Raw genomic sequence first — 13,104 nt, 5'->3', positions numbered from 1 at the left:
CAACTCAAATTTAAACTGTAGTCGCATTTAATTTAATTTAATTGAAGAGCAGATGTTTTCTGTGAGTCAGTGGCTGAAGATAAAAGCTGCTGAAAAGTCATAATGCTATGAACCGTTGCTTCAGGGCCTTCCTTTCATATCTCTTAAAGCCCCATGAAAACTCAGGACCTTTGTTTATTAAAGCTGAAGTTTATTGCTCTCTCACCATTACTTTCTCCATTTGAAAGTCAATGCAAAGTTCAGAGGTCTCCGGCTGACGTCACACGACTGCGTAGCTGGATGCGAGTTCAGCGAGTCTCTCGGAGGAGAACTGCGTCTGTCCTTTCCTAACTCTCGTGATTTCTTCTTGATCTCATGGCATTTTCCACTGAGATCAAGGGGCAGGCAATAAGAAAGGGATAAAGGACATTCCTTGTCTTGCCTTTACAGAAGTGGCCACCGGATGCACTCCGCTGCTGATCGTCCATTATCAACAAGCGGGTATTAATAACATTCTGATTATTTTTATTTTTATTTTTTCCAGGAAGAAGGAAGTGAGACAGAATGTCAGTGCATTGTTCCCCTTCCAGGAAGTGACCCAAAGACCCCGAGAGTACCACCTTAGCAAATCCATCAGGGCTGAAGGACCTACAGCAGCACCCCTGATGGACTATTCCCGGTACTGGGCAATCAAACTTGACCCGGTGGGTCGTACAGAACTGCAAATCACCTGAGAAGTTTCCATTGTAACAGTGATCACTAAGCTTTCTGTTTATTCCTGTAAATCCCCCAGTTCCCCATTAGAACGTTTCCACTCAACCACATTTTATTAGTCCTGTATCATTGTGGTAAGTGTTTATGGGGAGAGCGTGAGGAGCTGCTTCCACAGGCTTTTATACCCTGCTGCACTATCCTCATTTACTTTGATCATGGAAACAAAAAAAAAAGCCTCCAAAAAGGATTGCAGGTCAACCCCACGTTCTCCATAATTCCAGAAAGCGCCGTTATATTTTTAAGCTAGATTAGAAATTGTTGTATCAAAGTGTGTGCAAGTTGAAGACAGGATGTAGCATGTGGCTTATTCTCATGTCTACATGTTTTTTGATACAAGCATCTGCATTCGTAGAGAGAAACTGTATGTGAGATGCAGAGCAGGAAGTAGAACTTTTTTTTTTGTTTTCTTCTTCTAACCACTGCAGGTGAAGCCAGTGGGTGAAAGGGGAGGGGGGGGGGGGGGGGGTTTCACATGAAGGAAAGTAAAAGTAAACACAGAAGTTTAGTCTCTTGGAGTGCCCCTAAAAAGACAGTGCAGTAAACACGGCAGTGACTCTTCAAAGTCAATTATTTTCACAGCAGAGTCACAAAGTTGGATAGCAAATTCAAATGTTTATTTACAGCCTCTGTTATCGTCACAGAGAAAAGTGGTCTAAATACAAAAAAAACAAAGAAAAAAGAGAAAGATGGCGGCTAATCTCCCTGAGCTTTACAAAAACAATGTGGGACCTGTAGGTGACGGACAGGAGAAAGAGAGAGAGCGAGAGAGCGAGAGAGAGAGAGATGTTCTGTACACAGCCCTAATGCCACTCGAACGAGAAGTTATAACACAGACATATCTCAGTCATGCTTGAACAACAGGATTTCATATTGCGACTTTTTTCACTTATTGACTTACAAGAACTGTTCCACAAACAACCAGTTGATATTTAAAGAGTGAACAAAGTAACATCAACTTTTGAGACTTCGGTACAGACAAATTAAATGACAGACATTACAACCAGAGAGCAACTTTTGGCGAATGCAGGACTAACCGTGTTATGAAAATGGGTTTTAAGATATTGCCTTACGCATCTGAATTCTGTCCTATACGGTGTGATTTCTTTGTGACCTGAACTCCACTGCATCAAAATAATATGGCAGTTTAAAAAAGAAAAGAAAAGAAGAAGAAAGAACAGGAAGACTAAAGACAGTTAACTTTTAGGTTCAGGTGTGTACAGCTCAGAGGGATTCTCACTCTTTGTCTTTCTTAAAAAGGAAACCAAACCCAGAGTACAAACATGAGCAGCGCACCACAAGGCCTCAGGGTTCGGCTCATAGGGAACAAGTATTTACAACATCCTAGATTGGGTCTGTACATCGTTTTACAAACTGCTTTTTTCCAAATATTAGACTTTTCTGTCGTTAATAACAATTACTTTACATCAAATTTATCTTTGTGATCCAAGTCTGTTGTCATAAGGCTTACAGGGGACCCCCCTCCCCCCATGAGAGGATCATAACATAGATTGAGCTCTGACTGCATAACAAGAATTTGTACAATGATTTTTTTTTTTTTTACATTAACAAAGAGGGGCATGCTGGTTTGTTTTATCTCGCTCTCTTTTCACCTTTATAAAATGATTCCAACATTCCCGTATTTTTTTTTTTTTTTTAAATGAATCTCTGATGTTAAGATCACAGAAAATATTTTAGACAAATCTTGTTGAGGGAAACCAAAAGTCCCAAGGAACATTTTTTTTTTTACACGAACACCCACTTCTCAAATCACAAAACATTCACTTCTCAGAAACACAGCAGTGGCAATCACAATAACCAACATACCAATCCAGAAACTGAACACAGGTACAGACTGCGTACTGAAGACAATTATTCCCACGGGCACCACAATAGTTCTGTATGAGAGTCTCTGGGGTCATGACGCCAGCCATTTTTTTTTTTTTTTTTTGGAGTTAAATGGAGAGCAGTCGCAGCCCCCTTTACAGTGTGAGAGCTGTCCATGGAGCTCAGAGCTGCCACTGTCCAACAGGACATCTTCCAGGCGGAGACACACACTGCGACAGGCGTGGTAGGAAGTGTAGGTTATGAGTGCGCACGTCTGTTCTTTTCAAGCCTGTTTTGGTGCGTTTGCAGACTGGGAGGATACTTCTTCATGTGAGGGTTTGTTTCTTGTGTATTGCTTCTCTCGGGGGTGTGATGCTTTGGTGTCAAGGGCAACGAGATGGTATCATGAGACACTGAGCGCGTGTCTGCCGTCTGATTCTGTCGGAGGTGCCGGAGGAGCAGTGGAACCAGTGTGAAGAAAAGAGTCCAACAGAAAGAAACAAGAGAGCGTGGATGCTACAACACAGCCTTTTAATGCTGTGAATTCTGTGTCGGCTGTCCGTTTGGGGTGCTGCCATTATTCTGCTCGTCTTCCTCCTCCTCTTCTTCTTCCTCCTCTTCTTCTTCTTCTTCGCTGACCAGAAACTCCTCTGGAGGCCAGCGCAGCTCCCCGCTCTCCACCTCTCCCTCCGTCGGCTCCACCACGATGGAGGGCAGGCGATCTTTGAGTTTACAGCAGCGGTCGAAGTCTGAGGGGTCGGGGAATATCTGGAGAGAAAAGACAAGGACAAAGACAAATCTTTAACTCTGGACTGATGCTACATTTGTGTCAAGGTCACAATCACAGAGAATGGAAGTTACTCTTCTGATGATGTTGAGTTCATAGTGTGAAAACAAACTAAACCTTACGAAGAGGGTAGTTTGATATTCTTATTCTCAGAGAATTTAACAAAATATTGATACCTTTTCCCAGTATTAAAGATTTAGCTGATGGTGATTTTAGTTCACCAGATTTTTAGCTGCAGTAATGTATTCACTAAGACTAACTCTTACTTGGAATTTAATGCTAAAAAATACTTTTTGCAACAATTTAGGCAACTCCATATGGACAGTTACAAGTTACAGTCGGACAATCTGGTGTATTTAAAATACAGGCAAACATTTTGAATGCAAAAACTGATGCAACAAAACCAGCATTTATATTTATTTGCAATATATCCTTATCTCTGCAAGTTGTTTACCAACATTTTGAGTTGTTCCAGCTTTCACATAACAGAGCGACTGTTTAGACAGACCCCAAACCTCAATAGTGGTAGATTCTTTTTCTGAAGTGTATATCAGGGAGAGTGAGTGAGCATATCCATCATCAGTGCTAAGTGTACGCTAGGCTCTGGAATACCAGAATTCGCTTGAGTATTTTAGAAGTGTTGCAGGCACTTCCACAGGCTAAACACTCTGAAGGAAGGGATGCAAAGTCTAAACATCTGTAATGAGGAAATGTTCCCCGAAATTCCTGTTGGCATACCTGCTCTCGCCTAGCCCACATTCCTACCCAACAACCATGCTAGCTTTCCACATAGGGGCCAACTCAAATAAATGATTGCACAAGCAGAAGTTACATCAGTGGCTCTGTTTTGGTGAAATCAGGCATGTCCAGTGAGACTTACGGAAAATTCTGCATCATGTTTAATCTAAATGCTTTGGAAGGCATCGGGCCAAGCAGCTAGTAGCTGCTTACCAACTCATCCAGTACTGCATCAGCCACTACTCGGAAGATTATACAAGAGCATAATCGTAGCATTTCAAATCAACAGCAAGCTAAAAACACAGAAAGGTGAAAGGTTTACCAGAACATGATTTGTGTATATATATATTTAGAGCTGAATACTTGATATTCCCATGGAGATGGAAAAAGGTTGTGGAAAGATAATGAAATCAGAGTTATATACAAATCCAGGCCGATAGGTTTCCTTACAAAAGCAGTGTAGCACTCGCTAATGTTTGGATCTAAAGCGAAGGGCATGAGGGACTTTCTGACAGGAGAGATTACAAGCATTCTCCATCCTGGCAAGATTGGACATCAACCTCAGACTCGCTCTGTTCTCAGGAACCAGAGAAACGGCCCAAGGGGGGAAAAAAAAAGACTGCCACTTCTGGTCCAAGAACAGCAATTTTGCTGTTGTTTGGATAAAGTGGAAGAATATTTTTAGACCTGCATATTTCACTTGAAGACACTGGAAGAGAGAGGGAAGGAGAAAGGGGGGGGGGGGGGGGGGGGCAATGTCACTGTCTGGGCAAAGAGCCGAGTGGAAAAAAAGAATTAGTTGAGGCAGAAGAGAGAGGAAGAGATAGACGGGATCCAGCTGTGTCTGAGTCTCTGAATTCCAAAGGAGACGAATGAGAAGGGAGGAAAAACACAGAAAGCTATAAATATGCCTTGTGAATGTGAGAATTTGTCAGGTTATGAAAGCATGTATGCTTCTATCAGCGGCTTTTACATCCTCCAAAAACAGCTGCTTATAAAGCCACGCCAAGAGGTGTGATTGGATGTGTGAGAGCTTGTCTGTGTACAAGTATAAAGCCCGTGTGTATCTGCATTTCCGGACCCGTATCGCCAATCCTCAGTGTGCGTCAGCACAGAGGGAAGTAAGGCAGAGAATGACCTTGCCTTTGGACCCTTTGCTAACACATGTCATAACTTGTTTCACATCCAGTGACAGAAAGAGACGACACATCATCAGCCGGGCACAATGCCAGCTATTTTAGGATCTTCTGGGGGGTGTGGAGGGTGCATACTATACGCCTGAATCATGGCATCAGGATGATAAATCAGTACATTAGTAGCCGTTTGCTCATCCACTTCCACTCCTAGGACACGTTAATCTCAAATACCTTTTATAGGTGCAGCTGGAAGTCTATGGTCACGCAATATGTGTCAAAGCCCCCAGCATACATAACGGAGGAAGTGAGTGGAAGCAGCATCACTGCTTCATTGAGGGGAGTGATGGGGACCTTGAGGATGAGGAAGTGCAGAGTGGGCACAGAAATAGTGGAGAAGAATCACCCTTTTTTAACACCACCCCCCTCCCCCCTCCCCCCTCCATCCGCTCATCTCATCCTCTCAGACAGACTCACAGCTGGGGTGTGAACTGAGGGGGGGGAGGAAGCCAACCTCTTCCTCTGGGTCAGCCTCAGCATGGTAATATCACTCCATTGTGTTTCATGAAAATTAATTCCATGGAAAAGTAAGAAATTCCAGCCAAGAAAAGTCTTGTGAAATAACACGTTAACAACAAGGAAACAGCCCCGTGAGATTTGAGCGCCTCAGCAGGTGGAATATTAAGTTAACCATGACGTTATTGTTACTCCGTTCCACCAGCTAAGGTGCAGCTTGACTGACCGTACGGCCTACTTCCTGTTCTAACTGGAGTGGGCAGATACAAAAATGTTACCGTAAATGTTCAAACTGATTTAAATAGCCTTCATCCTCTTCACTCATGGGACATCAGAAAAGCAGCAGTTGTCTGTTTCAGTAGTTGTGTTTCCAGGATGGTCCTGTTTAGCTGACAGTAAGACAAAGCAGCTGGCTGCATCCTGTCAAAAGCACCTGATGGCAGCTCCTCTTGTCACGCTGAATCTTCGGGGTATATTATTTTTTTTCAAAGACGTTGTCGTTACAGTAAATAGCACACGATTTCTCGGACTAACGTTACCATTGCATGTTTTAAGTTATGACTAACCACGACGTCAAATGACCCCTATATATTAGAATGTTAAATTACCTTTATACAAGGCTGCTGTTACATTTTTTTAAAAACAATTTTCAGTGTTAAAATGTGTAGGTAAGTGTTCCAACCTCATACTGGTCCCTAGTCAAACCATCATCAGTAACACGAGACCGCTTGGAAAGGGTTTTGAAGATTAAAAACAAATCCCCAAAAGAACATTAATTTCTACTATAATAATATATTTTTTTAAATCCTCTTTTGCATTTACAATGACAGCTTTTAATTCCCAAACTACCAAACATGCAGTGGCTCTTCCCTCCTGATCATGCCGAGGTCAAGCAAGGACATTATAACGAATGGACTTATTTGAAATGACCATGCCTATAAAAAGAATGCATGTGTGGGAAAACGGGACAGTATTTGTGTTTTACTGGCATCCCTGGCTACGTGGCTGTGTGGTGTGTAGTGTGCAGTGTGTGTCTTACCTGGAAGGAGAGTCTGTCCTTGCTAGGGCTCAGCCTCATGTCCTCCATGGGGGTGCTATTGATCATCACCTCAGTCATATCTCGGCCGGGCACAAACACTGGGCTGCGGGGTTGAAAGAAGAAAAGAAGAGACTTCATTAGATAATCTGGTAAGAAATTGTTTTTCATACAGGAAGAGGAATCTCATCTGAAATTCTGTGTAATGAACCTGAACATGCTGACATCAAAGTGTATACTGCACACAACCTTTAAAAAAGAGGTTCATAGTCCTGAGTCACGAACAATAAAACATGTTTTAACTACTGTAATGGGTTTTCTGTGTAAAGATACGTTATCAGGTTATAACAGTGTCAACAAACAGATACTCCAAGTCATCGTGATTACAAACTCTAATAAGAAATGTGACAAAAAAAAATCAAATGTCTCAGGTTGCCTAGTGGTTAGTTTGCGCCCCATGTACGGAGGCTGTAGTCCTCAAAGCAGGCAGCCTGTGGTCAAATGCGACCAGCAGCATCTTTCTCATATGTCATTCCCCACTCCCTCCACTTTTCCCATCTCAATAAATGCAAAACGCCCCTAAACCTGAACTAAAAACATATTTAAAGTCTGTGTTGTTCAAACTGTTGAGAATGTGCAGGTGTAAGTTTATTCTCTGCAAAGCTTGACCACAACACAACCGAGCATCCAGTCAGTGCTCTGCCGTGCAGGGGTAATGCACTGCAGAGCTGCAGAGCTGCAAAGCTCATGCTGCTGCTTGCGTAAGGTGGCCGTGTCTAAATACAGGATGATGTGCTCTTGCAGTGGAGACCAGAGAACACAGTCATTGTGAGAGTCAACTGAAGGCGTGCTGTGGTATTTGACGCCAGTGGAACTTGATGCTCTCTGTTCCATTAAAGCTTGGCCAAACTTTCCATTTTTTTTTTTTTTTTTAAGAACCCAACAAGATGCTGATTATCCATGCTCGATGTGTTGTTCACTATCCAGCATTGTGATAGTAAGGATGAACAAAGAAAGAATACTTAAGCAGGGCCCAGGACTGACATTTACAAAGTCCTGAGACGAGAGGCTGCGCAGCCTTCTCACGCTCTCTATTTAAAGCCTGCTGCCTTGTGGTCAGTGGCTGCAGGCTTGTGGTCTGTGTGGTCACTGCTGTACAGAAGAAAGAAAACAGAACAAACTTGCTCATATCCTCACATTATCCCATTCATGGATGTTTTTTTATTCTTTTTCAGAAGAGATGTGTGGGCTTCACTTGACCTACTTTGCATCCTAAATAAAAAAACAAAACAAAACAAAAACGTTTATTTTGGGATACAGCTGAATGGTGGAAATTATACCCTGGTAGTGATTGAAACATGGTTTTGAAATAAGGAGTGATTATGTAAATGTATCCAAAGAATAAATTCAACCATTCACCGCAGTCTTATTCATCCATCAAAACACCCCGGCTTCAAAGTCTATTAGATAACAACCTGGAAACTGAATCATCTCGGCGTTTGATACGCTGCACAAACAGAAGTCCCTACGAAAATAAACCGTGTCAAAACATACAATACTTCATCTGCAATTACAACATGACACCTGCTGTGGAATTTCTAAGTAAAGCACAGCTGAATATTTCTGCCTCTCTTTATGACTCATTCAAAACTCATCATACTGAAAATACCCTCCGTGCTGTGTTTTCTACGTCTCCGTTTACTGGCGCATGAATTACCATAAAACTAAAATATGTTTGTTAGTGATTTTTATCTGACAAACTGCATAAGAAGGTCTCTACATCCAAGAACAACATTTATGATAAAATATCTAAGCCTCAAAGAAGAAAAAAGACACCCAAAGATCCCAGCCCTAATGTAAGCTATAAAGAATGGTGGCTCACGATTCGATTTCGATTCTTGGGGGGGGGGGGGGGGGGGGGGGGGGGGGTCCACGATTAGATTCAGAATCTATTTTTGAATTAGTGTATACTTCAGGCTCTACTGCAGTCATCTGTGAGACTGACTTAATTTCTAGCTGCTCCATTTGGCATTGTACTGAGTTGAAGAGCTAGCATTAGCACTTAGCAGGGAGGGACAGATTAACCAGTATAGCTTGCTCTATGGAGGCCGCGAAGTGCGTACGAGGAGACGGAAGGGGTTTGAAAAATATAGATTTCTGGAAGTTACTGTATGAATCCATTTAAGATCTCAGAAGATTTGATTGATTTTTACATAAATCAATTTTTCCCCCCCCACCTCTAGCTTAGATTCTACTACCGCCTGCCTTGGTATGGGGGTTAATGTGAACACGCTTCAAATAGATATTGTGTAACTGAGCGGATAAAACTCTTCTAATTGCTGCACTTTGCATTTACATGACTCAGAAAATGATACAGTCGCGTCAATGATTACTAGTAAATAAAGCCTTTTGTATTTTTGGCATCTACAGCTTTGTGTTGCACTGTCGGTCATGTTGAGGGTTTACAGTTTTACATTTCTGTTTTGGATATGCACTACCCATCATCGGTTTCATTTTGACTCGGGGGGAAAAAAATGAAAGAAAAAAAACACACCAGTTCATCCTGAGGAGTAGAAAAACCATGCAGCACCAGCCACCAGCCCTAAACTATTTGCTTCCTCCATGAAGACAATAACATTACAGCAGGGTGAAGTGCAGAACTAAACATGAGAATAATGATACGGTTGAACCAGCATAACCTTTACTGAACCAGTCAGACAACACGGCATACTTGGTTGAAACAATACCCGGATATCCCCCCCCCCCCCCCCCCAAAAAAAAAGGAGGCTTGAAGGATATGCTAGGATTAACATGGGAAAAAAAGGATGTCATCTGGAGCTGCTCTTGAACTTATTTCATCCTTTAGTGGGGGAGCAGAGAGGGCGAGGCAGGCATGCAAAAAAAAAAAAAAAAAAGCAGCAGAAGAGAGGAAGGAGGGATGAACGGTGACAGTGAAGACCTGAGCAGAGGAGAAGGAAGACGAAGAGAAAGAGAGAGAGAGAGAGAGAGAGAGGGAGGGGAAAGAAAGATAAACACTAGGGCCCTGCCAGTCATATTTCTGTTCGGGGATCGTATAAACATCCTGCTCGGCTAAGAATAACAGAACATCGGCCTAATAAAACATAAAGGGGCACAATGAGGAGGAAGTGGGGGTGCAGGAGAAACACGTTGACCTGGGAGGAAACAAACACAAGCAGACCACAGCCAAATCTATTACTACTTCAAGTGTCAGGCAGGAGGACAGAGCGTCCCTCTCATAAAGTGGACTTCTCCTTTATTAGACGCTGGTGTTAAGTGTTCTATAAGTAACCAACCTGTGTGTGTTACATAAGATCATCATGGACCACAGCTCGTTGACTAGAGTCCACGCCGATGAGGACTTTGTCATGTGATCAACAAGATGCTTGATTTAAGACTATTGGCCTTCAGTGATGACCGCTTGATGCTGGTGTGGCAGATGGCTGTTAACCTCTTTACCTCCTGACCCAGTCCAGATAATGCACACCTGGTCCTAATGCCGTGTCCAATCAGGGCAGCACAGGCACAAGACCGGTCAGTCATAAAGCGCAAGACCAGAACACATACGGGGAGGGATTACAGACTCTAAACCATTTGTTGATTAAGTAATTTCTAGGATAGTTCGTGGAAAGATTTTTTTTTTGGTCCAAGCTTCTGAATATTTTGAGATTATGTTCCCTTTGTTACAACAGCTAATTTAAAGTGTTTTGGGTTGGACATATTTCTCAGACAAACAATTTGGACACATGATCTTTGACTTTAAATAAGTAATAGGGAATATTCACCACACACGCAAATCAATAATGGAAACGATCGGTCTGGTTGCAGTCAAACTAGAGCGAGGTTATGCAATATTTCTAAAAGCTAAAATTGCATAAGACATGACCAAGAGTTAATCACTAAAGTCCTTTTCCAGTGCATTCTTGGAATCACCCCACCACACACACTAGAACATGCATGAGAATGAACACAATGTTATATATATATATGTCTTAAGGTTTAACCCTGTGGATTACAACCACTGGATGTGCAGACAGTTTGATTTTGTAAAACATCTACCTAACCTCATTAAATAGTGAGCATACTTCCTGAAGATGTTCCACCAAGTTCATCCACCTGTTTCAGGGCTTAAATAAAAAGACCACGGCTGTGCTGCCTCCTTGTATGCCTGAACTGTAAGTGGCCCCCAAGTGCAACAATCTCACTGCACAAGAGGGGTATTTGCATCTTGCATTATCAACATTGTTTCCCCTCCTGCTGCCACCCCACAGCTCTTACTACCAGCATCGTAAATCTCAGCCTGTATGGTAACAGGACAAAGATTTCCATCAGCTGAGTCAAACAGCTCTGCAGCTATGCGTGTGGGTAGTGCAAGGACTGCACAACACCGCAACACTCTTTGGTTTAGCACGAGAATAGGAAGTCACAGTGTGGACATTCAAAGAGGTTTTTAGTAAGTCTGGCAAACCGCAAATGAAAATGAAAGTGTACTTGAACTTTTCTGGTCTTAAATCTAAAATGAGAGGAATTTAAAAAGTAACGGAAAGCCCTGTTATGGAGAAGTATTATAGGCAAGAAGGCAGCGTATGGTTACAGTAAAGAGGTCGACTCTGAACTTCCTGGTAGAGACAGTCAGAAGCCTGCTGAGGTTTGAACAGAGCTCGCAAAACAGTGTATCCTCGCTGCCAAACAGGAAAACACAAGACAAGATAACAGGCATGCTCAAGCAAAAAAAAAAAAAAGATGCACTCACTTCACATGTTTTGACAAGTGAATAAAAGGAGTTATGGTGCTGACAGGCTGAAGAAATAGATATTAGTAACAGATAGGAGCACTGTGTATCTTTCCATCTCCTATTGCACTGCACCTGCAGCACTAAAAGGATGAGAGCAGTGTCGTATTCCATCCAAATGCCTGAGGATACAGACAAGTGAGCTTGTATGCCCTCTAGTTAGGAAAAAAAAAAGTTATTAACATCCAAATATTCCTAAATAGAAAAAAAAAAAAAAAATACGGATTGGGCACATGCAGCAAGCTGGAGGCTGACAACCACTTTGCCTCAAACATTAGTTTTCATGGAGACCTAGAATTTTCGCTCACTTTCTTTCCTATCTTTGTGATATGACATTCCGAGTCTCAGTGGGCAACACCCCACAAAAAGAAAATCTCAAAGGGAAACAAGAGTGGGTGAAGCAACAAAGGGGGCATCACCTAGCAAAAAAACAAACCACAACTCTACATATTTCATTGTTCCAAACTTAGGTTCAAAGTTAACAACTTACAGTGTTTGCTATTAAAATATTTATTTATCATATATGTGGCATTTATGGAGTTAGGGAAAAGATTAAAACAAAACCTGCTGAAGGTTAAAAGTGGAAAAGATGCGAGTACTCACCAGTATATCTGCGGGGAGAATACAGACATGAATTCACACCTGCTGTCAATGCTGCTGATTAGGGAATGTTTTAACAGCCACGCGCCTCTCTCTCTTCACTTTGACCGTCTTTGTTCTCTCCTTAAAAAACAGCTCAAAGCGCAAACCAAATGTGTCTCTGTCAAAACTCAGAACAGCCCAAGGACGAAAGCACAGCTTTTCAAATTGGTGCGTCTGATCAACACTACCGTTGTATTGAGTTTTTATGTAAGAGGCGTGTGCTTGTTCAGCCACAGACACACCTCCTCCCTGCATGAACCCAAAAATCCTCAATGGCAGCTCATTACCGGCAGCAGCCAATCACAGCGCAGGTGACTCAGGCGGCGCCGCCCCGTCAGCCCTGATGACGACAGCAGCGACTGAGAACGCTCATTGGGAATGGATAACGGGATACTGCATGATGCCACTGATTTGTAGTCTCCAAGGCAACAAAGTGACAAGCTTCCCTCCTCTTGAATGACAAAAATGCACACTGATTCGCCCGTTAGGTATTTCGTGACATTTATCCAAATGAGGAGAGGGGAGGAGGGAGCGCCCCTCTGCTCAGACTCATTCACAAATATATTCCAAGGGCAAGTCAATGTCTGCAGATTTTAGTAACAATGCATGCTCCTCGTGTATGGTTTCCCTTTCATTACATTATATAAGAAAAGCATGCAAAGATTCCTACTTGTGTAGTACAATTTACAGCAGATGTTCTCGTTAATTTAAAAGTAGGCCTAAAGACATTAAAGAATAAAATAGCTTTATTTACAGGACCTGACCGTGTATATGTTTTGTTCGGGACCTCTATGACATAGTTTTATATAACGCTTAGTTATGTTTTCCGTACATGTTCGCACAGCAAATTTCGCTGTTAAAGCAG

At 42.3% G+C, this 13,104-nt stretch overlaps 1 protein-coding gene across 1 annotated transcript; it reads right to left on the bottom strand.

The window, feature by feature from the left end:
• Positions 1 to 1,345: 1,345 nt before the first annotated feature.
• On the bottom strand, positions 1,346 to 12,435 carry lbh (LBH regulator of WNT signaling pathway). Its single transcript, XM_061063455.1, has 3 exons — positions 12,201 to 12,435; positions 6,791 to 6,893; positions 1,346 to 3,345 (listed from the first exon to the last, which is right to left on the bottom strand). The coding sequence occupies exons 1-3, from the start codon at positions 12,227 to 12,229 to the stop codon at positions 3,109 to 3,111; spliced, it is 369 nt and encodes a 122-aa protein (XP_060919438.1). The 5' UTR covers positions 12,230 to 12,435; the 3' UTR covers positions 1,346 to 3,108.
• Positions 12,436 to 13,104: the final 669 nt, after the last annotated feature.

The sequence above is a fragment of the Labrus mixtus genome, chromosome 18 (assembly GCF_963584025.1).
Source record: "Labrus mixtus chromosome 18, fLabMix1.1, whole genome shotgun sequence".
Taxonomy (NCBI): domain Eukaryota; kingdom Metazoa; phylum Chordata; class Actinopteri; order Labriformes; family Labridae; genus Labrus; species Labrus mixtus.
The sequence above is the reverse complement of the archived record's forward strand: the minus strand, read 5'-3'. Positions and strand labels throughout refer to the sequence as shown.